Below are 26,514 nucleotides of genomic sequence, written 5' to 3' on the forward strand. Positions count from 1 at the left end.
GGACAGATTCCTAGAATGCTAGATCCCTGGAGCAGAGCACTTAAGAATAAAAAAACAAAGGACAGGAGATTGGGGAGTAAATAGTTTCAACTTGCTGTCTTTAAGGATGGTGTTTTATCCACGATTACTTTTCCCTACATCTCTGAAACTGTGTAGGTCCTCATGCATGAGTGCTAACCAATTGTCAAATGCCTCTTCTGATTAAATTTGACCCATCTCATAGGAGACGTGTTTGAGCATTAGGAAAGATGCAGATCTGGGGTGCATACTTTCTTGAATGAGGAAGGGGTGAAAGTGGTAGCATTCTCCATAAATTCACTCCCATTCCTAAACAAAAAAGAAGGTTCTATGTTTCTTCTACACTATCCAGAATTTATTAATCTTTGTTCTCCAGTCACAGTCAACAGGTTTTCCTTAGGTCCCTGGTTTGGACTGGAAAATTGAAAGGAAGTGGAGAGGGTGTTACCCAACAGTTGCAAAATAGTAATTTCTAGCATAGGATCTCCCCTAGCATAATTGATGGAACCCCAGTCTCAAACCCTACTCCCTCTCTGTTCCCAGGTATCTTCCCTTGTTCTTCAAGCCCCCAGGATGACTCAGAAAGGCACTGCCCTAAGCCAACATCCTAGTGTAAAACCACAACCACCTGGAGTATAGAACACTTTCATCACAGATTTTCCCAGTTTTAGGAGGACTGTTATGTGTCCACATCCTCTGATCATCTAACTGACTGGCAGAGGTGTTAAGAAGTGCTTATTCCAGGGCAAGCTTTCTGTATATGCCAATGATTGATTTCCAGCTAGCCATTGCAGTTGTCACAGCTTCAGAACAAGCACCTCTGATGGCAGGTCTTCCTGGCCCCTTCACCATCCACCACTTCCCCCACAAGCAACACCACTGTTGGGCACCGGGTGTAATTTCTAGAATGATTAGTCCATGTTCTAACAGGTAGGGCATGAGGGGAGGGTGGGCAGGGTTGCCTCTTTTTCTTGTGCCAGATGCTCCACAATTTCATTAGGGAGTTGAAGTTCTCCCAAACCATGGATGGACCACAGTCGCTCCACCACTTTCTCCCTCGTCCCAAGGAACAAGCCCAATTCTACTCCAGGCCAACTTCCCATCGGGTCAGCAGACTTAGCCCTTCCCATTCTGAGACTCTTCTTCTATGACTCATTCTGTGACACCCCAATACCAAGAATCCCACATGTCATTTTTATTCATTTAGAAGTTGTTCCTGACATCCGTATATACCCTCGCCCAGAGTTGGTGTTTGAAGGGCAGGAGCTGGTGCTCATCTGCTCAGTAAATGGAGTTCCAGGCCCCATCACAGTTTCTTGGTACAGCAAATTCAAGCTGAGGACAGAAAGAAAGCTTCACACTTCCTCAGAAACAGAATTCAAGATCCCTGTGGTGCAAAAAAGCCATGATGGAGAGTATTATTGTGTTGCCAGCAATAGTCGTTCCTCCTTCCGCAGTGACCCAGTGACCATCAATGTGAAAGGTATGTCTGCCAGATATTGTCTGAAGGATGGCTTTTCAAACTTCGTGAAAACCACAAGGTGGTTGGGTGGGAGTGAATGTTGATAGTTGCCAATAATTTACTACTCTGAATAATCTACCAGAAGTTAGAGACTAACAGGAGTGGGATTTAGGGATAGAAGGAGTTATGGGAGCTTTTGGAAACTCCTAGAAATGGAGGTCAGAGAAAGTACTCAGTGATTGGCATATGTCTGGACTCTTCATATTTACAAATTACTTTTTAGCTTAAATGCAGTGGCTCCTGGGATAAAGCCAGAACAAACAGAATTTTAGAACTGGAACAATCTGGGGCCATGTGTCTTCGTAAGCCTCATTGATTTAAGGATGTGCAGGGATTCCCTCCCTCCCACTACCTCGTTGTCTCTTTTAGTTCCAAATGACACATCCTTTCACCACCCTCAGGGCTCCTAGGGCACAGGATATTGGGAAGAATGAGATAGAGTTCCAGATCTTCCCTGTGAAACCAAGGGAGCCTCTCTTTCAATTCTGTATCAGTTTTATCATGAGGCTGAAATCCTGAGGACCCCAGACCCCTATAGTAGAGGAACATCCCTAAATCTCTCTGCCCACAGAACATTCTGGGAATGACTCCTGTACTCAGACAATGACCTGGGGACCCAGGCAGTGAGGAGAGGCCACTCTCCATCAGAAGTGAGTTAAGTCTGACCACCAGAAGTCACAGGATCAGGTTGTTTGTTACCCCACAATCTAAAGACTGCAGCTTCAGAAATTCACAGGCTTTTGGTTCACATGGCACCACGGCAGGTTCATTGCCTCTGCTTGGCAGATCTGAGCTCCTTCCTGTGACCACACTCTCAGGAATTCCTTACAGTGAATCATCAACAGTAAAATACACAGTCTGACCAAAACTCTCCTAACACAGCTGTGAAAATTTTTCAGGGTCCAGATGCTGTCAGAGTTCACCATTATTTGGTTTAGATGATACGCAGTCTTTGATTTTTCTGTCAATCAAAAAAAAAATAGTCCAGCGATTCCTGGGTCTAATCTTCCTGTTACTGAATCCCAACAAATCTCTACTCCCTTACCTACTTCCTGCTTCTTCCCCAATTCATCTATATTAGTTTGCTCAGGCTGCCATAACATAATACCACAGACTGGGTGGTTTAACAACAGAAATTTATTTTCTCACAGTTCTGGAGGTTAAAAGTCCAAGATCAGGTGCCAGTAAGATTGGTATTTAATCAGGGCTCTCTTTCTGGCTTGTGGTAGGCCACCTTATCTCTGTGTCCTCACATGACCTTTCCTCTGTGCCCTGGGAGAGAGAGAGGCCTCTCTCTTCCTCTTCTATGAGGACACCAGTCCCATCTGATTAGGGCCCCACCCTTATGACCTCATTTGACATTTATTTCCTTAAAGGCCCTATCTCCAAATACAATCATATTGGAGATTAGGGCTTCAACATATGTATTTGGAAGGGACACAGTTCAGTCCATAACACCATTCTAATATCCCCATTGGTTCCCAGGCCTTTGAACAACTGTCTCTATCTTGTGGGCCTCATCTTTCAACAAGTTCAGATACCATCACACCCCTTAATATGTCTGCAGCATCTGTCTCTCTCCCCCTCCTTGGTCCCTGGCATCTACAGAATTCACTGTTTTTCTCTTTTCTTTCTTTATCCTTCAAATCCCCAGATGCTTGAGTTTCCAATCAATCTTAGTAGTTCTCAAATCATTTCTCTATCCCAGAGTTGTGGAGATATCTGTTGTTCCAATCAACAATTAATTATTGGCAATAACCAATGTGCAAATCCATGTAGGATACAGACAGGTAGCAACATCACAGTTACTCCAACCATGTAACTATGGTTACTGCACCACCCCAAACTACACCACCTACTTTACCAGTATCTGATGCCATCTTACACTGAAAGCTATTAAGGTAGTTGTGGTAGTGAGAGGAAAATAGCTTCTGTAGAGCCCTATGCTGTTTCCTTCATTGGTGGCAAACTCCAGTTCCACTTTCAAGGAGATGATATGATTCAGCATTAGACCATGAGTAAGGAGACAGACTCAGGTCCTATCTGGCCCTGAAAACAGCCCGCTGAGGGACTACAGGTGGATCTCCTAACCTTTTCCTGACTCAGTTTTCTCACCTGTAAATAGAGAGGGTCAGGCTGGATGCAGGGAGAGTGTAGGAACAGAGGAGAGCATCCTGGAAGAGTATGTGAATCTGGAACAGAAATGGACCAAGGGCAGAGGCCTGAGGCCAATCCCAGCAAAGAGAGAAGTGTAGAGCAGGGACTGATAAGAAGACTCAGAGAGGCTTGGCAGGTGAGGGAACAGGTCTTCCATGGTCATATGGCAAAGGGAAGGGACAAGGTAAATCTGTCAGTCTGGTGGAAGCAAAATAAGAGACTTCTTCCCAGAGAACATCATTTCCTCTGGAAAACAAGAATGAGAGTCACCTAACAAAGGGAGACAGGAGAAGAGAAGGGCCAGGTCTGATGGGAAAGGAGAAGACCAGCATGGAAAACAGGAGAGAGCTGGTGAGAAAAGCCTGGGAGGCACTGGGCTGCCCTGAGGGCCAGTGGACTTCAGACTGGACATCTCACTAGCCACTGATTGAAAGCTCCAAGAAGTGTCAGATGCACCTGTTTGACTAAGTGTTTCTTTCCCTCAGTCCCCGTGTCTCAACCTGTCCTCACCCTCAGCCCTCCTGGGACCTGGACTTTTGTGGGAGATGAGGTGAGCTTTGACTGTGAAGCTCAGAGAGGTTCTCTGCCCATCTGGTATCAGTTTTTTCATGAAGGTGTGCTGCTCATGAAGATAGAAGCTACTTTATGGAGAACAATGTCCTATAGATTCTTTCTGACTGAAGAGCATTCTGGGAACTACTACTGCACAGCTGACAATGGCCTTGGCCTCCAGAGCAGTGAGACCCTGAGACTCTCTGTCACCGGTAAGCTCTGGATTCCTGTCAGTGACCCATCCCTGATCCTCTCACACCAACCTTTTCAGAGGTCTGCATGGATCTTCCAGTTTCCTACCCCAGTCAACCTCATGCCTGTCTTGGTTCCCTTCTTATAGAACCAGCTATCTGTGGGCCTTAATCTCACCCATCCCTGGCTCAGCCAGACCCCTATGATAGCTCAGCACCTTCCCCAGCTTTTACCAAATGAATTTGTTTTCTCAAATTATCTTCTCAGGCCCTGTATATTCAGTCTCCAAGCCAATTTCTCTTAACTCCATGCACAGAAGCATCTCATATTTCCCCAATAACACTTACATATTAATTTAGCTACAAGCACAGTCATATGGGCATATAGTGGGCAAGACCTTACTTTCTCCAAAGTGTTCTCAAGCAATTCAAGCTCTTCCAGTAGGTTTAAAGAGGGCTAAAGGTGAAGGGAAGGGAGGAAATTGCTTCCTGGAAACCAGCTCATTTGTTTTCTGGGGTTTCCGTGATCCTTTGACTTAACCCAGTAAAATAAGTGTCATTTCATTGTATTATGTTTTTAAATTTTTTGTTGCAGTATGACATACATTTATAAAGGTATACGAACCATAGTTGTACAGATCATGGTTTCCCATGGAACCATGAAAAAGTGTCATTTTAGGGGCAAATTTGCTTCTGTTTACACTTGGAATCTTTGTTTAGTAGAGAGTGAAAGTTCAGTTTTCTTTTCAGAGAAGAGAAATATAAACAGAAAAATCTTGAATCTGGTATATCAGATCATTTTAGGTCAGAAGAAAAAAACCCTGATGTCTCCAGTGGGTGAGGGTTTGTTAAGGATATCCAGGGATTAAAAAACAACAACAACAACAACAACAAAACAAAAAACAGGAAAGACATTATATTCAGATTCATGGAATAAGAACTGGGAGATCTCTCAGAATTCAACTTATTTCTCAAAAACAGATTATACTGATGTCTGAGGATCTAGAAGCTTTCATTATTCTCTACTCCTAAGCCCATCAGCTATTTCCTTTCTATGTCCTTCTGACCCATTGTTCTTACTGCTCCTAAGTGCTTTCCACCCTCATTCTTATGACTCTATCTTATAACTTATTTTTACTCAAAACTCCTGTTAATTTCAGCATTGACTGCCTTGGACTTCTAGGTATGACATCCTGCTCTGTATTTCAGCGTCTGCCCCAACTGCCAAAGCGGTGCTTCCAACTAGTCTAACTAGTCAAGCAGCCTAGCTCTAAGACACCTCATAGGCCACTGGCAAGTCCATACATAGAATGTTCTTAAACCAACTGCTCACCTCTAATTCAACAAATGATGGCCAAGAGAGCAGGGTCACTTGGGACAACGTGACATGTAATGAACTACGTTTAAGAAAATACTTTTTCTAGGAACGATATGCACAGCAGGACCTCTGAGGTTTCCTAGAAAGAGCCAGTGTACATGAAAAAGACCTTGCTCGGGTTGTCTGATGTCAGCGTGGGTCAGAAAATCTGAATTCTAGCCCTGGATATGAAAATAGCTAGCTCATAATTTGGGCAAAACTTTTAAATTTTCTTTGTCTTGCTGTTTTCACCTTCTATTGAAAGTTAGATAAGACAGTAATTAGCGTCCCTTAGAGCCCCAGAATTCTGTGATTCAAGTTGGAATAGGAACCCAGAGGCCATGAATTCATGAAGCTCTGGAAGAAACAGAGTGAGGGAGAGGCTGAGCGACACTCGTCAAAGCCCCAGACAAGACAACCAGGGAAATCTGTGGGTGCCCCAGAGCTGAGCTTGTTTACCTGGCAAAGCAAGGGAGAGCATCAGTTTCACAGAGTCTCATCAATTCTCACAGCAGGGAGTTAGGTGAGGCACTTTTAGGGCTTTGGGAGCAGGAATTGGTCAGAGTGTGATTGTAACTGCAAGTGTGGTCTGGTCAGAATTTGTAAATTAGGCAAGTTTCTGTTACAGTCTGTGGTCTTAGGAACCCATGAGTCCACTTGGAGTTCTTATTACTATGGTCCTATCTTGGAACATATGGATCTGAAGGACCTCTTGCTCCTCGATAGCTGTTTCAGATCATAGAAATAAAACATGGCCAAAGGAAGACATTACCCCAATATAAATTGTTGAGTAAAGAGATTATTTTAAAAATGTAAATGATCTGGGGCCCAGACTCCAAAGCCTGAAGCCAATCTACCTAGGAAAGCCCCAAGCCCTAAGACATCCTCTTTCTCATTATGATGTTGTATTTTCTTCTCAAATTTAGCAATATCTGAAACCCCTTTATTTCCCATTTAGTGTCTGTCTTCCTCAATACCAGAGTGTAAGCTTCATGAGAATGGAACCTTATCAGTTTTGGTCTGCACCTCATCCCTGTGCCTACTTGGTGTCTGGCATAGAGTAGGTCCTCAGTCAGCATTTGTAACTCCATGAACAAAAAGTCTTTGAGAAGAGATGAGGAAAAAAAGAGCAGGGAGAAAACATTGATCTTTGCAACTGTTTATATCAACTGAACAGAAGTAAATGAGCCCTAAATTAGCAAACAAGTTGAGAAGCTTCACTGTGAGCCATGCAGACTTTCTGGCAGAATAATCTGGGTTGTTTTTTTTTCCCCAAGGGACTATACCCCAAAGAGAAGACACAGAAATTTCTTGGGAATGTGAGCTAATAAGATATACCCATTTTGAATCTATCAACAGCCCTGGGTCACTAAAACACTACCCGCCCCCCACACACACACAGCTTTCTCAAGCAAATACAAAACTCAGAATATAATTTTATTCATTGAAGTAAAAGCCATAAAGAAAACAAGTCCAATATGAGAATCTTATATGTATAGCTGATTCACTTTGTTATAAAGCAGATACTAACACACCATTGTAAAGCAATTATACTCCAATAAAGATGTTAAGAAAAAAAGAGAGATGATAACAGAAAATAATATATATATATATATATATATATATATATATATATATATATATATATATAAAACAGAGCTCAGGAGAAAAACCAAACCTATGTTAAAAATAAAATCCAAATTTGAAGCACTAAGAAGAGAATGCATACTTCCAAAATCTGTTACTGGAATGGAGAATTGGTTTGAGAAAATAATACAGAATACAAAGTAGAAAGACACAGAAAAAGGCAAAAAGAAAGTAAAATATGGAGATCAGACAACGAAGCCCACAAGTGTGGATAATTAAGTGTCTAAAGAGAGAAACAAAACTCAAAGACATAATAAAAATGTTTCCTGAAGTGAAGAAAACTTGAATATGTAGATCAAAAGACATATCCTGATGAGGTTATTGACTTTCAAGGCTAAAAATATACGTGTGTGTGTGTGCATGCGCCCACGTGTGTGTGATCACAGTAAAAAAAAAAGGAAAAAATAGCAGTCATCTCAAAAAGAAAAAATATGCAGTTGGTCTTAGTCTTTACACAGAAGTCAATGCTAAAAGAGAGAGGAATTGTATTCAGACTTGAACTTTCAGAGGAGAAATGAGAACTGAGAATTTTATATCAAATCAAAAAAACATTTTCAAACGTGCAAGAATTCAGGGAACTTAGTACCCATTAAAGCTTCTTGAAAAATTACTTGATGACAAACTCTAGCCAGCCAAGGTATGAATCAATATAAAAGACTCCAAATGAGGAAACTATGATATGAAAAGTGAATACTAAATCTATTCAGATCAGTAGTTCTCAGCCTTGGCTGCATATTAGAATCACCTAAGAATTTTGAAAAAAGACTTTTTACTAAGCTCTCTCCAGACCAATCAAATTCAGAATCTCTCAGATGGGGTCTCAGAATCCATATTTTTTAACACATCCTCAGTTGAAAATATTGTACAGATATGGTTGAAAACCACTGATTCAGACAGAAAAACAAAGGCTAAGCAACATGAGAGTTATGGTTACAGAAGAGAAAGCAACTATTATAAATGCTGAAAACGTAAAAAATATATGTAACAAAGGAAAATCAGCCAGAGGGAGAAGAGGAAATTAAAAAAACCAATTTTCTCATGATTATTATTATTTCATAATGGAGAACAAAAATTGACTTGATAATTTATAAAAATTAATGACAGATTTCAAAGTTTTCATTTTGTAAATAATTTCTGGTTACTTTATAGAGAACAACTCATCATTAATGGATTATAGTTCACTAGCAGTCCATAAAAAATCAAATAATAAATTGTAAGGTCCCATAGGATAGAATAAGTCAATTCTTCAGATGGAACAACTGTAGAGTTTAAAACTAGGAAAAGAGAAATGATAAGAAAAATAAGCCTGTGCATTTATATGCCTATAATTGATCAGAGGGTGGGGAAAGGAAACTCTTACATGCTATTAGTGCAAGTGTAAATTCATTGAAACTTTTTGAAGAAAAATTTAGCATTATATATCATTATTTGAAATGCCCATATCCCAATCCCAGAAATCCCACTTCAAAGAATTTATCCTAAGAAATGCATTGACAAAATACAATGATATATATACAGAATTGTGTAATGCAGCCTTATTCAAACTTAGAAAACAATAACAACCTAAAGTTCCATAATGAGGAATTGCTTCAGTGTATTACAGTAAATTCATACCATGGAATGCTTTGTTGTTGTTAAAAATAATCAAGCAATATTTACCCTAAATTATCAAATTTTAAATTTAGAGGAGTTGCATTTTATGCATGTAAATTATACCTCAATAAAGCTGATTTTTTAAGTGACTGAGATAGATCTTTAGGTAATAACACAGAATGATGCTCATGATATTTTGCTAAGGGGAAAAATCAGGTCATAGACCAGTATGTATACTGTGATCCCAGGCATGTATGTGGGTATTTTATGTATTTGTTTATGTGTTGATAAGAATAAGAGTTCTTACACATAGAAAAGATCTAGAAAATGTCACCAAATAATCGTCAGAGGTAACTTCTGAAAAATAAAAATAGAGTCAATGGGAAAAGATCCTGGTATCAACTAACTCATTTTTGCTCTCAGTTCCAGTATCTCACCCCATCCTCACCCTCAGGACTCCCGGGGCCCAGGCTGTGGTGGGGGACATAGTAGAGCTTCACTGTAAGGCATGGAGAGGCTCTCCCCCAATCCTGTACCAGTTTTATCATGAGGATGCCAGCCTGGAGAGCAGCTCAAGCACCTCTGGAAGGGGAGCTTCCTTCAACCTCCTTCTGACGGCAGAGCATTCTGGGAACTATTTCTGTGAGGCCAACAATGGCCAGGGGTTCCAGCGCAGTAACACAGTGTCACTCAGTGTCAGAGGTAAGTGGACCCAACTACAGCACAGCCAGGGACAGACCATCTCCCCCACCTTCACCTGTAGCCGAGATTGGAGGTACCACAGGGCCATTTGCTGTGTGACATCACTGCTACACAGCCTCCAACTGAGAGTTCTGTATTCTACATTTTCAGGAACTCGCACCTTCCCTTTGCTTGCTTTGCCTCTCTTGGTAGCAGCGGTGCAAGGCATTGTGACTAAAAGTTTCCTAACGTAGGAATAAAGGCTTTTAAAACACAAATTGCATCCTGGCCAACAATGATCAGCAAGAAAGGAAATTATAAAGTTCAACATGTCTCACCTCAGAAGAGATTTAGTTGGGGTTTCCTTTGTCAGTCAATCAATAAAAAGGCCAACTCATCCTTTCACTGGCTCATGAATTTCTCTCTAGCTTCTCCTGCCCCTGTCCCAGAGCATCTCAGACCTCCAGCCAGAACTCCTGCTAAAAGACCTTTCAACATCATTCTCCTGACATCTTACCTCTCATTCAGCTATAGCACTCTCTCTCCTACCTGGCCTCCCATGGGCTGACCTCCTAGTCATGCCCACTTTCAGTGCAGGCTTGGCACCTCACTCATAGTCTTCCTCTCTACCCTACACTCTGTCATCATTCCATAACTCGTCCACATGGATGACCCACTCAATCAAATGGCTTGTCATTCTTTCCACCACCCACTGCCCCGTACATACACTACTCCAATCACCTGATCACAACCTCCTATCCCTCTACTTGTTTCTTCAAATCCTCCAATCACTAGGGGCAGGACAGGAGTAAAGACGCAGGTGTAGAGAGTGGACTTGAGGACACGGGGATTGGGAAGGGTAAGCTGGGATGAAGTGAGAGAGTGGCATGGACATATATATACACTACCAAATGTAAAATAGATAGCTAGTGGGAAGAAGCCACATAGCACAGGGAGATCAGCTCGGTACTTTGTGACCACCTAGAGGGGTGGGATAGGGAGGGAGAGTGGGAGACGCAAGAGGGAGGAGATACGCAGATATATGTATATGCACAGCTGATTCACTTTGTTATAAAGCAGAAACTAACACACCATTGTAAAGCAATTATACTCCAATAAAGATGTTTTAAAAAATAAAAGAATACAGGAATTAAAATAAATAAAATCCTCCCATCATTATTTTTCTCAGACCTCAACAGAACCCCCAGTTCATTAACACCTTTACTTCCTCCCAGACAATCACACCCTCGACTCCCACCACCATTTGAGTGTTTGTCTCGGTATCCATCCAGTAACTCATCCCTCCTCTTCCTAAGGTATAGAAGACTGCTTCCTATGAAAGGTGAACATCTCCATCCCACCTCTAGAGTCCATCCTTCCTTGCATTCTCAGACTTTGAACAACTTTCTCTCCTGCTTTATAGGATCCTTCCCATTGACATTTAACGTGCTGTGTCTCTCCCATGTCTAAGAAAAAACCCTAACTTGGTCCCACTTATGTCTCCAGCCACTGCTCTATTATGGCTTCACTTCCAAAAAAGAGTCAGTTGCACAGATTGTCTCCATATCCTCCTTACCTTCTTGGATTTAACATTTGGTTTCTTCTGACCTTTATATAAAAAATGATTCTCACAAAGGTCACAAATGACCCCCATGGCTTTAAATGCAATGGCCATTTTCCAATCCTCACCTTACTTGGTCTCTCAGAAATAGTATTTCTTTCTTCTTGAAACCCTCCCTTCCTTGGCTTCAGTGACTTCACCTTCTCCTGGATCTCCTTTCTCTGCCACTCCTTCTCAGTTCCCTTTACTAGCTCCTCCTTTTATGGACAAACTTTAAAAGCATTGGTGTGTCCCAGAGCTTTGTCCTGCATGTACCCTCTTCTCTTATATATGTTCTTTCTCTGGATAATCCTGGGGGTGTCATCTATAAATGATTCTTAAGCTTTTATCTCCAAAAGAGACCTCCTACCTGAGCACCTGCCTATGCCATATCTCTTAAAAGCTCATGAACTTGAACATCTCTAAAACTGAACTCATGGAACTCCCCCCATATCTGGTCCTCCTCCAAGTGTCCCTAGCTCTGTGAAAGACACTCCCATTCACCCATATATACAAGGCAAAATCCCAGGAGTCTTCCTTGCCATTTCTCTCCCTTGGTCTCCATAGCCAGTTAATCATTGACTCCTATTGATTTTATTTCCAAAATATTCCTTGGATCTTTTCTTTCTATCTTTACTGCCACTATCATAGTCAAGTCTACCACCATTTCAATTACTGCAACGCCACCACTCCACCCCTAATAACCTCTCCATTCCATTTCTGTCCCATTACAATCCATTTCGCACACTGAGATCAAAATTGTCTTTAGAAAAGACAGGTTTGATCATCTCATGCCCCTGTATAGAGACACTTACAGGTTTCCCATTGCTCTGTGAAGAAGGATCAAAATCCGTACCATGGCTTGTGAAGCTCTGCCTAGCTCTCCAGCCTCCTATTTCATGGCACTCTTCAAACCCTTCTCTTACTGCTGCTGTCACCTCGTTTCAACAGCTCAAAAGCTCCAACCTTCTTCCCAGCTCAGGGCCTTTGCGCACACTGTTTGCCTGCCTGGGCAGTCTTCACTCCCTTCCTCACCTGGTTAATTCAGATGTCACTTTGTGAGGAAGCATTACCTGACTAACCCATACTAGATCAGGCCCCATTATTATACATTTCATAGCATCCTATTCTTTACTTTGTATCAATTGTAAATGTTTTAATTATGTATTTGTATTTCTATTTAATTGCTCTCTATCATCTCATCTAGATTGCAGGCTTCATGAGGGCAGGAACTGTGTCTTTCTCACTATTGAATCCCCAGCATATTGTGTAGTTCCTGAGACTTTTAAACAGCTCAATTAATTTTTGATGAATGAATAAATATAAAAATGAGCCAATAACTTGATCAATATTTATTCTCTTTTGGGTCTTATTTTTGATGCGGCCAAGACTCGGTTACATCTCTGGCTATGTAAGCAGCAGTCTCCCCTGTTTCTCATTTTCTATTGAACTGATTTCTCCTTTTCTCCAATTGTCTTCTGACTTCTCAGATACTTGGGTTTCAATTTAATCTCTGTTTTCAGATTCCCCAAACACTTTTGCGATTGTATATCGAAGTATTCCAGACTATATATAACACTACACAAATGATTTGTTTCTTCAGATATGAAGCAATTATAGCTGAGTTCTGAGTGATGTCACAAGGTCATTAAAAACATTTTCCTGTTTGAAATGTCTTTTCTATAGAAGAACGTATTTAAACAGCATGAACTGATGGTTAACTATCTTTTTTCCTTCAGTTCCAGTGTCTCAGCCTGTCCTCACCCTCAGGGCTTCCAGGGCCCAGACTGTGGTGGGGGACATGATAGAGCTTCACTGTGAGGCCCAGAGAGGCTCTCCCCCGATCCTGTACCAGTTTTATCACAAGGATGTCGCCGTGGGAAATAGCTCAGCTCCCTTGGGAGGGGGAGCATCCTTCAGCCTCTCTCTGACCACGAACCATTCTGGAAACTACTCCTGTAAGGCCGACAATGGCCTGGGGGTCCAGCAGAGTGAGGTGATGCTACTCAGTGTCATAGGTGAGTTGGTCCTGCCCACAGACAGCACAACCAGGGACTGACTGCTTTCTCTCCCCGGCAGCAGAAATGGAGCTCCAGCACTCCTGTTTGCTGGTGTGACCACCCAGCATATTTCCTGCACATAGAATTTCCAGTTGAAAGTCTGGGATCCTTCCTGTGTCTGCGCTTTCAGGAACCTGGACCTTCCCAGCAGCACAGTTCAAGAAGTCTTCTTGAATGTGATCAAAACTCCTCACTAAAAATGCAAAGAAGGTTTTTAGAACCAAGACTATATTTTGATCTGCAATTACGATACAAAAGGGAAAATAACGAATTTTAGGTATAGGTTTCGTTGCCCCCAGAAAGGTCAGGTCATTCTTTATCCTGGTTTTTCTCTCCTTGACTTCCAACAAACTTCTACTCTTGAGCTTCTTTCACTACCAGGGATATAAACATGCCTCACATTTCCATATTAAAAATTCTATATTAATATTAGCTAGGTACATAGCTTTTCAGGGTATACAATCACAACCAATCCAAGTTAGTTTACAAAGTGATTCTTAAAGCAGTGGGGACACAGAGGTGAAAGCAGGATGACATGGAGTGAAAATGGTCACCCATTAATCAAATTCTTTCATTCTCTAAGCAGTCTGACATCTTGCCTTTAGGTATAAAAGCCAAAGGAAAACTGCTTCTTGTCATCTCTGAATCTGCTTTGTGATGATCCCCTACAGGCCAATCTTATGGTAGAGCAAAAGTATGCTAAGGGCTGTTGAGATGAATGTTCTAGTGTTGGTTCTGAAGATACTAGCTCTATGAACTTGGCCAAGCATATTTCCCTATATTGACCTCAATTTCCTCATTCACAAAGTGAGAAATTTGAACTAGATGAATATCAGGGTCATCCTCAACCCTAGAATCCTATTATTTTGGTGCACAGGGAATATGGTGTATGTCAGACTCAAAGGTTCCTGGAAGGAGACATGCTAAAGGAGAAGCTGGGAGTCACTGCTCCTGGGATACAAACCCAGAGAAACACGAGACCATGAAATAACATGCAAATGCTTTCTGAAGTACATAAAGCAAAATACAGGCTGATACTCTTAGTCTCCCTTGGCTGGGTCCCTGAGTATCATAAGAAATACAGACAAAATCACATGAGCAGGTTGATTTAGGCATACCAGCCCAGGAGCCAGCATCCCATCAAGGTGGCTGGGGTAGCCACCTCTTTGGCATCTAGCAGGCTACCTGATTGCAGATTTGATTTTTTTCCATTCAACTAGTCCATTCTTCTCCCCCCAGTGGTAGGCAGCACCTGCCTCAGCCAATTTTCCTCTAAGGTTCACAGGAAATCTTACCGCATGGTTTACACACTCACCTTTTAGATCCACCACACAGGCATGTACTTCTGACCAAGTGCCACTCCCTCCCTCTTCACAACACAGTGGACCAGCACATCATACCCCTCACACTCTGTATTCGTGATTTTATACACATCCTCATTCCTTTGTTTCTATGATCCCTGGTGCAAATGCCTATTATTTATGCTGGTGCTATCACACCTAAAGGACTTCTTGCTAAATGATTGTGTCTGAGTCCTAGAACTAGGACACATCATGGAGAACTACAAGAAAAAGGAATACTTATTACATTGTCACTACCATCATCATCATCACCATCATAAATACTTACTGAGCCCTTGTATGTGCCAGGCCCTGTGCTTAGTACTTGACATGCAATATCTCATTTAATCTTTAAAATAAACCACTGAGGTTAAAAATGAGATCATTTTTATCCTCAGTTTGCAGGAGAGGAAACTGAAGCTTAGAGAGGTGAAGTAACCAGCTTAGAGACACAGCTAGCAAAGGTAAAGCCAGGTTGAAAAATGAGCCTATCCAACTCAATGTAAATCTACATTATAATATCTCTCATCCTTTGTGGCCAGGTTTAACACAACTTTTTAATAATTTATTATTCTGGAAGAATACATAAACTTTCACGATAAAAAGTCAAATGGAACAAAACGGTACTTTCAGGTATATTTTTCTAGAAATATTAAAATATATTATAAACATAAAGGCATAGAATTTTTTACAAGTACAATCATATTACACATATAGTTATGCAACTTGCATTTTTTACTTGATATATCTTGGATATCTTTCGTGTTTTATTAGCAAGTCAACTAGGTTGTCTCCAGTTTTTAGCTATTATAAAAATTCTACAATAGAAATCTTTGCGCAAATATATTTGCAAATACTTTTTTAAATAGAAGTATAGTTACAATGTGTACAGCAAAGTGATTCAGTTTCATATACGTACATATATATATATATATATATATATATATATATATATTCGTTATCAGATTCTTTCCATTGTAGGTTATTACAAGATATTGAGTATAGTTCCCTGTGCTATACAGTAAGCCCTTGCTGGTTATCTATTTTATATATAGTAGGGTATACATGTTAATCCCAAACTCCAAATTTATCTCATCCCTGCCTGCTAGCCCCCTTGGTAACCATAATTTTGTTTTCTATGTCTGTGAGTCTATTTCTGTTTTATAAATAAGTTCATTTGCATCATTTTTTTAGTGATAAGTGATATCATATGATATTTGTCTTTCTCTGTCTGACTTCACTCAGTATGGCAATCTCTAAGTCCATCCATGTTCCTGCAATGGCATTATTTCATTCTTTTTTATGGCTGAGTAATAGTCCATCTATTACTCATCCATACATCCATTACACATCTTCTTTATTCATTCATCTAATGATGATATTTAGGTTGCTACCATGTCTTGGCTATTGTAAATATTGCTGCTATAAACATTGGGGTGCATATATCTTTTTGAACTAGCACTTGCCCAAGAGTGGAATTACAGGATCATATAGTAACTCTATTTTTACTTTTTTGAGGAATTTCCATACTATTCTCCATAGTGGCTGCACCAATTTACATTCCCACCAACAGTGTAGGAGGGCTCCCTTTTCTCCACAGCCTCTCCAGCAATGTTTCTTGACTTTTTTTTTTAACGTCTTTAGTGGACTGTAATTGCTTTACAATGGTGTTAGTTTCTGCTTTATAACAAAGTGACTCAGCTATACATATACATATATCTCCCTATCTCCTTCCTCTTGCGTCTCCCTCCAACCATCCCTATCCCACCCCTCTAGGTGGTCACAAAGCACCGAGGTGATCTCCTTGTGCTATGCAGCTGCTTTCCACTAGCTATCTATTTTACATTTGGTAGTGTATATATGTCCATGCCACTCTCTCACTTCGTCCCAGCTTACCCTTCCCCACCCCCGTGTCCCCAAGTGCATTCTCTACATCTGCATCTTTATTCCTGTCCTGCTCCTAGGTTCTTCATAGCCTTTTTATTATTTTTTAGGTTCCATATATATGTGTTAGCATACGGTATTTGTTTTTTTCTTTCTGACTTGCTTCACTCCGTATGACAGACTCTAGGTCCATCCACCTCACTACAAATAACTCAATTTTGTTTCTTTTTATGGCTGAGAAATATTCCATTGTATATATATGCCACATCTTCTTTATCTCTTCATCTGTCGATGGACACTTAGGTTGCTTCCATGTCCTGGCTATTATAAATAAAGCTGCAATGAACATTGTGGTACATCACTCTTTTTGAATTAAGGTTTTCTCAGGGTATACGCCCAGTAGTGGGATTGCTGGGTCGTATGGTAGTTCTATTTTTAGTTTTTTAAGGAACCTCCGTACTGTTCTCCATAGTGGCTGTACCAATTTACATTCCCACCAACAGTGGAAGAGGGTTACCATTCCTCCACACCCTCTCCAGTATTTATTGTTTGTAGATGTTTTGATGATGGCCATTCTGACTGGTGTGAGGTGATACCTCATTGTAGTTTTGATTTGTTTTGCTCTAATGATTAGAGCATCCTTTCATGTCTTTGTTGGCAATCTGTATATCTTCTTTGGAGAAATGCCTATTTAGGTCTTCTGCCCATTTTTGGATTGGGCTTTGTTTGTTGTTTTTGATATTGAGTTGCATGAGCTGTTTGTAAATTTGGGGGATTAATCCTTTGTCAGTTGCTTCATTTGCAAATATTTTCTCCCATTCTGAGGGTAGGCTTTTCGTCTTGTTTATGGTTTCCTTTGCTGTGCAAAAGCTTTTAAGTTTCATTAGGTCCCATTTGTTTATTTTTGTTTTTATTTCCATTACTCTAAGAGGTGGACCAAAAAAGATCTTGCTGTGATTTATGTCAAAGAGTGTTCTTCCTATGTTTTCCTCTAAGAGTTTTGTAGTGTCCGGTCTTACATTAGGTCTCGAATCCATTTTGACTTTATTTTTGTGTATGGTGTTAGGGAGTGTTCTAATTTCATTCTTTTACATGTAGCTGTCCAGTTTCCTCAGCACCACTTATTGAAGAGACTGTCTTTTCTCCATTGTATATCCTTGCCTCCTTTGGCATAGATTAGTGGACCATAGGTGCGTGGGTTTGCCTCTGGGCTTTCTATGTTGTTCCATTGATCTATGTTTCTGTTTTTGTGCCAGTACCATATTTTCTTGATTACTGTAGCTTTGTAGTATAGTCTGAAGTTATGGAGTCTGATTCTGCCAGCTCCTTTTTTTTTCCTCAAGACTGCTTTGGCTATTCAGGGTCTTTTGTGTCTCCATACAAATTTTAAGATTTTTTGTTCTAGTTCCATAAAAAATGTCATTGGTAATTTGATAGGGATTGCATTAAATCTGTAGATCGCTTTGGGTAGTGTAGTCATTTTCACAATATTGATTCGACCAATCCAAGAACATGGTATATCTCTCCATCTTTTGGTATCATCTTTAATTTCTTTCATCAGTGTCTTATAGTTTTCTGCATACAGGCCTTTTGTCTCCCTATGTAGGTTTATTCCTAGGTATTTTATTCTTTTTGTTGTAATGGTAAATGGGAGTGTTTTCTTAATTTCTCTTTCAGATGTTTCATCATTAGTGTATAGGAATACAAGAGATTTCTGTGCATTAATTTTGTATCCTGTAACTTTACCAAATTCATTGATTAGCTCTAGTAGCTTTCTGGTGGCATGTTTAGCATTCTCTATGTATAGTATCATGTCATCTGCAAACAGTGACAGTTTTATTTCTTCTTTTCCAATTTGAATTTCTTTTTCTTCTCTGATTGCTGTGGCTAGGACTTCCAAAACTATGTTGAATAATAGTGGTAAGAGTGGACATCCTTGTCTTGTTCCTGATCTTAGAGGAAATGCTTTCAGTTTATCACCATTAAGAATGATGTCTTCTGTGGGTTTGTCATATATGGTCTTTATTATGTTGAGGTATATTCCCTCTGTGCCCACTTTCTGGAGAGTTTTTGTCATAAATTGGTGTTGAATTTTGTCAAAAGCTTTTTCTGCATCTATTGAGATGGTCATATGGTTTTAATTCTTCAAGTTGTTATTATGGTGTATCACATTGATTGATTTACGTATATTGAAGACTCCTTGCATCCCTGGGATAAATCCCACTTGATCATGGTGTATGATCCCTTTAATGTGTTGTTTCATTCTGTTTGCTAATATTTTGTTAAGGATTTTTGCATCTATATGCATCAGTGGTATTGCTCTGTATTTTTCTTTTTTTGTACTATCTTCATCTGGTTTTGGTGTCAGGGTGATGGTGGCCTCATAGAATGAGTTTGGGAGTGTTCCTTCCTCTGCAATATTTTGGAAGCGTTTGAGAAGGATGGGTGTTAGCTCTTCTCTAAATGTTTGATAGAATTCACCTGTGAAGCCATCTGGTCCTTGACTTTTGTTTGTTGGAAGATTTTTAATCACAGTTTCAATTTCATTACTTGTGACTAGCTTGTTCATATTTTCTATTTCCTCCTGGTTCAGTCTTGGAAGTTTATACCTTTCTAAGAATCTGTCCATTTCTTCCAGGTTGTTCATTTTATTGGCATAGAGTTGCTTGTAGTAATCTCTTAGGATGCTTTGTATTTCTGTGGTGTCTGTTGTAACCTCTGCTTTTTCATTTCTAATTTTATTGATTTGAGTCCTCTCCCTCTTTTTCTTGGTGAGTCTGTCTAATGGTTTATCAATTTTGTTTACCTTCTCAAAGAACCAGCTTTTAGTTTTATTGATCTTTGCAATTGTTTCCTTTGTTTCTATTTCATTTATTTCTGCTCTGATCTTTATGATTTCTTTCCTTCTGCTAACTTTGGGTTTTGTTTGTTCTTCTTTCTCCAGTTCCTTTAGGTATAAGGTTAGATTGTTTATTTGAGATTTTTCTTGTTTCTTGAGGTAGCCTTGTATAACTATAAACTTCCCTCTTAGAACTGCTTTTGCTGCATCCCATAGGTTTTGGATCATCGTGTATTCATTTCCATTTGTCTCTAGGTATTTTTTTATTTCCTCTTGGATTTCTTCAGTGATCTCTTCATTATTTAGTAATGTATTGTTTAGCCTCCATGTGTTTGTGGGGTTTTTTTGGTTTGTTTTTTTTGTGTGTGTGTGTGTGTTTGTGTTTTTTAATGTTTTTTTCCCTGTAATTCATTTCTAATCTCATAGCATTGTGGTCAGAAAAGATGCCTGATATGAGTTCAATTCTCTTAAATTTATTGAGGCTTGACTTGTGACCCAAGATGTGATCTATCCTGGAGAATGTTCCATGCACACTTGAGAATAAAGTGTAATCGGCTCTTTGGGGATGGAATGTCCTATAAATATCAATTAACTCTATCTATTCTATTGTGTCATTTAACGCTTCTGTTTCCTTATTTATTTTCATTTTGGATGATCTGTCCATTGGTGTAAGTGGGGTCTTAAAGTCCCCCACTATTATTGTGTTACTGTCAATTTCCTATTTTAGAACTGTTAGCCATTGCCTTATGTATTGAGGTGCTCCTATGTTGGATGCATATATATTTATAATTGTTATATCTTCCTCTTCAATTGATCCCTTGCTCATTATGTAGTGTCTTTCCTTGTCTCTTGTAACATTCTTTATTTAAAGTGTATTTTATCCAATATGACTATTGCTACTGCAGCTTTCTTTTGATTTCCAATTGCATGGAATATATTTTTCCATCCCCTCACTTCCAGTCTGTATGTGTGCCTAGGTCTGAAGTGGGCCTCTTGTAGACAGCATATATATGGGTCTTGTTTTTGTATCCACTCAGTGAGCCTGTGTCTTTTGGTTGGAGCATTTACTCCATTCACGTTTAAGGTAATTATTGATATGTATGTTCCTATGACCATTTTCTTAATTGTTTTGGGTTTGTTTTTGTAGGTCCTTTTCTTCTCTTGTGTTTCCCACTTAGAGAAGTTCCTTTAGCATTTGTTGTAGAGCTGGTTTGGTGGTGTTGAATTCTCTTAGCTTTTGCTTGTCTGTAAAGCTTTTGATTTCTCCATCAAATCTGAATGAGATCCTTGCTGGGTAGAGTAATCTTGGTGGCAGGTTCTTCCCTTTCATCACTTTAAGTATATCATGCCACTCCCTTCTGGCTTGTAGAGTTTCTGCCGAGAAATCAGCTGTTAACCTTATGGGAGTTCCCTTGTATGTTATTTGTCATTTTTCCCTTGCTGCTTTCTTTGTCTTTAATTTTTGCCAATTTGATTACTGTGTGTCTTGGCGTGTTTCTCCTTGGGTTTATCCTGTATGGGACTCGTCGCGCTTCCTGGACTTGGATGGCTATTTCCTTTCCCATGTTAGGGAAGTCTTCAAGTATAATCTCCTCAAATATTTTCTCTGGTCCTTCCTCTCTCTCTTCTCCTTCTGGGACCGCTATAATGCAAATGTTGTTGCATTTAATGTTGTCCCAGAGGTCTCTTAGGCTGTCTTCATTTCTTTTCTTTCTTTTTTCTTTATTCTGTTCCACAACAGTGAATTCCTCCATTGTGTCTTTCAGATCACTTATCCGTTTTTCTGCCTCAGTTATTCTGCTCTTGATTCCTCCTAGTGTTGTTTTCATTTCAGTTATTGTACTGTTCATCTCTGTTTGTTTGTTCTTTAATTCTTCTAGGTCTTTTTAAAACATGTCTTGCATCTTCTCCATCTTTGCCTCCATTGTTTTTCCAAGGCCCTGAATCATCTTCACTATCATTATTCTAAATTCTTTTTCTGGAAGGTTGCCTATCTCCACTTCATTTAGTTGTTTTTCTGGGGCTTTAGCTTGTTCCTTCATCTGGTACATAGCCCTCTGCCTTTTCATCTTGTCTATCTTTCTGTGGATGTGTTTTTTGTTCCACAGGCTGCAGGATTGTAGTTCTTCTTGCTTCTGCTGTCTGCCCTCTCAAGAATGCAAGAGTTTTCTGTGCATTAATTTTGTATCCTGCTACTTTACCAAATTCATTGATTAGCTCTAGTAGTTTTTGGGTAACATCTTTAGGATTCTCTGTGTATAGTATCATGTCATCTGCAAACAGTGACAGCTTTACTTCTTCTTTTCTGGTATGGATTCCTTTTATTTCTTTTTCTCCTCTGATTGCTGTGGCTAAAACTTCCAAAACTATGTTGAATAATAATGGTGAGAGAGGACCACCTTCTCTTATTCCTGATCTTAGTGGAAATGGTTTCATTTTTTCACCATTGAGAATGACGTTGGCTGTGGGTTTGTCATATATGGCCTTTATTATGTTGAGGTAGGTTCCCTCTATGCCTACTTTCTGCAGGGTTTTATCATAAATGGGTGTTGAGTTTGTCAAAGGCTCTTTCTGCATCTATTGAGATGACCATATGGTTTTTCTCCTTCACTTTGTTAATATGGTGTATCACATTGATTGATTTGTATATACTGAGGAATCCTTGCATTCCTGGGATAAAACCCACGTGAGCATATTGTATGATCCTTTTAATGTGCTGTTGGATTCTGTTTGCTAGTATTTTGTTGAGGATTTTTGCATCTATGTTCATCAGTGATATTGGCCTGTACTTTTCTTTCTTTGTGACATCTTTGTCTGGTTTTGGTATCAGGGTGATGGTGGCCTCGTAGAATGAGTTTGGGAGTGTTCCTCCCTCTGCTATATTTTGGAAGAGTTTGAGAAGGATAGGTATTAGCTCTTCTCTAAATGTTTGATAGAATTTGCCTGTGAAACCATCTGGCCCTGGGCTTTTGTTTTTAGGAAGATTTTTAATCACAGTCTCAATTTCAGTTCTCATGATTGGTCTGTTTATATTTTCTATTTCTTCCTGGTTCAGTCTTGGAAGGTTGTGTTTCTCTAAGAATTTGTCCATTTCTTTCAGGTTGTCCATTTTTTTGGCATATAGTTGCTTGTAGTAATCTCTCATGATTCTTTGTATTTCTGATGTGTCAGTTGTTACTTTTCCTTTTTCATTTCTAATTCTATTGATTTGAGTCTTCTCCCTTTTTTTCTTGATGAGTCTGGCTAATGGTTTATCAATTTTGTTTATCTTCTCAAAGAACCACCTTTTAGTTTTATTGATATTTGCTATTGTTTCCTTCATTTCTTTTTCATTTATTTCTGATCTGATATTTATGATTTCTTTCTCTCTGCTAACTTTGTGAGGGTTTTCTGTTGTTTTTCTTCTTCTATCTCTAATTGCTTTAGGTGTAAGGTTAGGTTGTTTATTTGAGATGTTTCTTGTTTCTTGAGGTAGGATTGTACTGCTGTAAACTTCCGTCTTAGAACTGCTTTTGCTGCATCGCATAGATTTTGGGTCATCATGTTTTCATTGTCATTTGTTTATAGGTTTTTTTTAATTTCCTCTTGGATTTCTTCAGTGACCTCTTATTTAGTAGTGTTATTTAGTAGTGTATTGTTTATCCTCCGTGTGTTTGTGTTTTTTACAGATTTTTACCTGTAATTAATATCTAGACTCTTAGCATTGTGGTCCGAAAAGTTACTTGATGCAATTTCAATTACCTTAAATTTACCAAAGCTTGATTTGTGACCCAAGATATGATCTATCATGGAGAGTGTTCCATGAGCACTTGAGAAGAAAGTGTATTCTGTTGTTTTTGGGTGGAATGTCCTATAAATATCAATTAAGTCCATCTTGTTTAATGTATCATTTAAAGCTTGTGTTTCATTATTTATTTTCATTTTGGATGATCTGTCCATTGGTGAAAGTGGGGTGTTAAAGTCCCCTACTACGATTGTGTTACTGTCATTTTCTCCTTTTATGGCTGTTAGCATTTGCCTAATGTATTGAGGTGCTCCTCTGTTGGGTGCATAAATATTTACAGTTGTTATATCTTCTCCTTGGATTGATCCATTGATCATTATGAGTATCCTTCTTTGTCTCTTGTAATAGTCTTTATTTGAAAGTCTATTTTGTCTGATATGAGAATTGCTAACCAGCTTTTTTTTGACTTCCATTTGCATGGAATATCTTTTTCCATCTCCTCACTTTCGGTCTGTATGTGTCCCTAGGTCTGAAGTGGGTCTCTTGTAGACAGCATATATGTGAGTCTTGTTTTTGTATCCATTCAGCCAGTCTATGTATTTTGGTGGGAGTATTTAATCCATTTACATTTAAGGTAGTTATCAATATGTATGTTCTTATTACCACTTTCTTAATTATTTTGGGTTTGTTTTGTAGGTCTTTTCCTTGTCTTCTGTTTCCTGTCTAGAGAAGTTCCTTTAGCATTTGTTGTAAAGCTGGTTTCGTGATGCTGAATTCTCTTAGCTTTTGCTTGTCTGTAAAGGTTTTAATTTCTCTGTCAAATCTGAATGAGATCCTTGCTGGGTAGAGTAATCTTGGTTGTAGGTTTTTCTCTTTCAACACTTTATATATGTCCTGCCCCTCCCTTCTGGCTTGCAGAGTTTCTGCTGAAAGATCAGCTGGTAACCTTATGGGGATGCCCTTGTATGTTATTTGTTGCTTTTCCCTTGCTGCCTTTAATATTTTTTCTCTGTATTTAATTTTTGATAGTTTGATTAATATGTGTCTTGGCCTGTTTCTCCTTGGATTTATCCTGTATGGGACTCTATGCCCTTCCTGGACTGGATTGACTATTTCCTTTCCCATATTAGGGAAGTTTTCAACTATAATCTCTTCAAATATTTTCTCAGTTCCTTTTTTTGTCTCTTCTTCTCTGGGACCCCTATAATTTGAATGTTGGTGTGTTTAATGTTTGCCCAGTGGTCTCTGACACTGTCCTCAATTCTTTTCATTCTTTTTTCTTTATTCTGCTCTGTGGTAGTTATTTCTACCCTTTTATATTCCAGGTTATTTATCCATTCTTCTGCCTCAGTTATTCTGCTATTGATTCCTTCAAGAGAATTTTTAATTTCATTTATTTTGTTGGTCATCATTGTTTGTTTGCTCTTTAGTTCTTCTAGGTCCTTCTTAAATGTTTCTTCTATTTTCTCCATTCTATTTCCAAGATTTTGGATCATCTTTACACTCATTACTCTGAATTCTTTTTCAGGTAGACTGCCTATTTCTTCTTCATTTGTTTGGTCTGGTCATTTTTACCTTGCTCCTTCATCTGCTTTTTGTTTCTCTGTCTTCTCATTTTGCTTCACTTACTGTGTTTGGGGTCTCCTTTTCACAGGCTGCAGGTTCGTAGTTCCCGTTGCTTTTGGTGTCTGTCCCCAGTGGCTAAGGTTGGTTCAGTGGGTTGTGTAGGCTTCCTGGTGGAGGGAACTGGTGCCTGTGTCTTGGTCAGTGAGGCTGAATATTGTCTTTCTGGTGGGCAAGACCGTGTCTGGTGGTTTTTTTCGGGTGTCTGTGACCTTATTTTGATTTTAGGCAGCCTCTCTGCTAATGGGTGGGGTTGTGTTCCTGTCTTGCGAGTTGTTTGGCATAGGGTGTCCAACACTGTAGCTTGCTGGTCATTGAGTGGAGCTGGGTCTTAACATTGAGATGGTGCTCTCTGGGAGAGCATTTGCCATTTGTTATTACGTGGAGCTGGGAAGTCTCTTGTGGACCAATGTTGTGAACGCCGTTCTCCCACCTCAGAGGCATAGGACCTGACACCCGGATGGAGCACCAAAACCCTGTGAGCCACAATTTTGGGAAGTCTGAGGTCTTCTGCCAGCTTTCAGTAGGTGTTCTCTAGGAGTTGTTCCACATGTAGTTGTTTTTCTGATGTATTTGTGGGGAAGAAGGTGATCTCCACGTCTTACTCCTCCGCCATCTTGAAGGTCTCAGTCCTGTTGACTTTTTTTTTATTCAAAATATAAAATTTATTCAAAAGCAATAAAATAACAGTTTCTATGAAGTATGAACTGTATATAATAAGTAAACACATCACAATACCAAACCTGTTGACTTTTTAATGATGGCCATTCTGACTGGTGTGAGGTGATACCTCACTGTAGTTTTGATTTGCATTTCTCTAATAATTAGCCATATTGAGCATCTTTTCACGTGTCTATTGGCCATTTTTTACATAACTTATGTTAGTAGCCCTAAAGAAAATAGTCTTAGAAGTAGATTTGCTGGGTCAAAGTTTATGTGCATTTTAAATTAGATATGTATTTCCAAATCACCATTCAAGGAAGTGTCTCAAATTTGCATTCCCACTGAGAGAATATCAGGGTGCCTCTTAATCCACAACCCCATTAGTATTATCTGCCTTTTTAAGCTTTGCCAGTCTGATGGGTGTTTTTATTTGTATATACTTAACTAGTAACAAAGATAATATCTTTATATATTTATTGGCTATTTGAAGTTTTTAGTGATTCATACCCTTTTCACACTTTTCTGTTGGATATTTTTGTGCATTGAAAGCTATTTGTGGATTCAGGTCATTAACTTTGCCTGTCATATGTGTTTCAATATATTTTCCTTGATTGAGATATGACTTTTATTATTTGTTTATATTATTTTTTGTTCCTTTCTGAATATGTTAGAAGTAGGAACTTCTATTGACTTTTTGTTTTTTCCTCAGTTCCAGTGTCTCGCCCTATCCTCACCCTCAGGGCCCCCAGGGCCCAGGCTGTGGTGGGGGATGTGGTGGAGCTTCACTGTGAGGCCCAGAGAGGCTCTCCCCCAATCCTGTACCAGTTTTATCACAAGAATGTCACCCTAGAGAGCAGCATGTCCCACTCTGGACAAGGAGTGTCCCTCAACCTCTCACTGACTGCAAATCATTCTGGAACCTACTCCTGTGAGGCCGACAATGGCCTGGGTCCCCAGTGCAGTGAGGCAGTGACACTTTTCATCACAGGTAAGTTTCCTATTCTCAGGCCACAGATGTGGCCAAAAGATTTCCTCCTAGGATACTCTGATAATCCTTGTGATG

The 26,514-nt window shown here is 39.5% G+C and overlaps 1 protein-coding gene across 3 annotated transcripts in view; it reads left to right on the forward strand.

Annotated features, from left to right (window-relative positions):
• FCRL5 (Fc receptor like 5) overlaps positions 1 to 26,514 on the forward strand; it is a 42,707-nt gene that overhangs the window by 11,080 nt on the left and 5,113 nt on the right. For 2 of the 3 annotated variants that reach the window (XM_019932964.3, XM_019932972.3), the window contains exons 6-10: positions 1,226 to 1,501; positions 4,183 to 4,461; positions 9,461 to 9,739; positions 13,058 to 13,336; positions 26,161 to 26,439. In XM_019932964.3, coding sequence (XP_019788523.2) covers positions 1,226 to 1,501; positions 4,183 to 4,461; positions 9,461 to 9,739; positions 13,058 to 13,336; positions 26,161 to 26,439 — 1,392 coding nt within the window. The remainder of the gene's footprint in view (positions 1 to 1,225; positions 1,502 to 4,182; positions 4,462 to 9,460; positions 9,740 to 13,057; positions 13,337 to 26,160; positions 26,440 to 26,514) is intronic. The other variant, XM_019932980.3, reaches the window with a different exon arrangement.

The sequence above is a fragment of the Tursiops truncatus genome, chromosome 1 (genome assembly GCF_011762595.2).
Source record: "Tursiops truncatus isolate mTurTru1 chromosome 1, mTurTru1.mat.Y, whole genome shotgun sequence".
NCBI lineage: Eukaryota > Metazoa > Chordata > Mammalia > Artiodactyla > Delphinidae > Tursiops > Tursiops truncatus.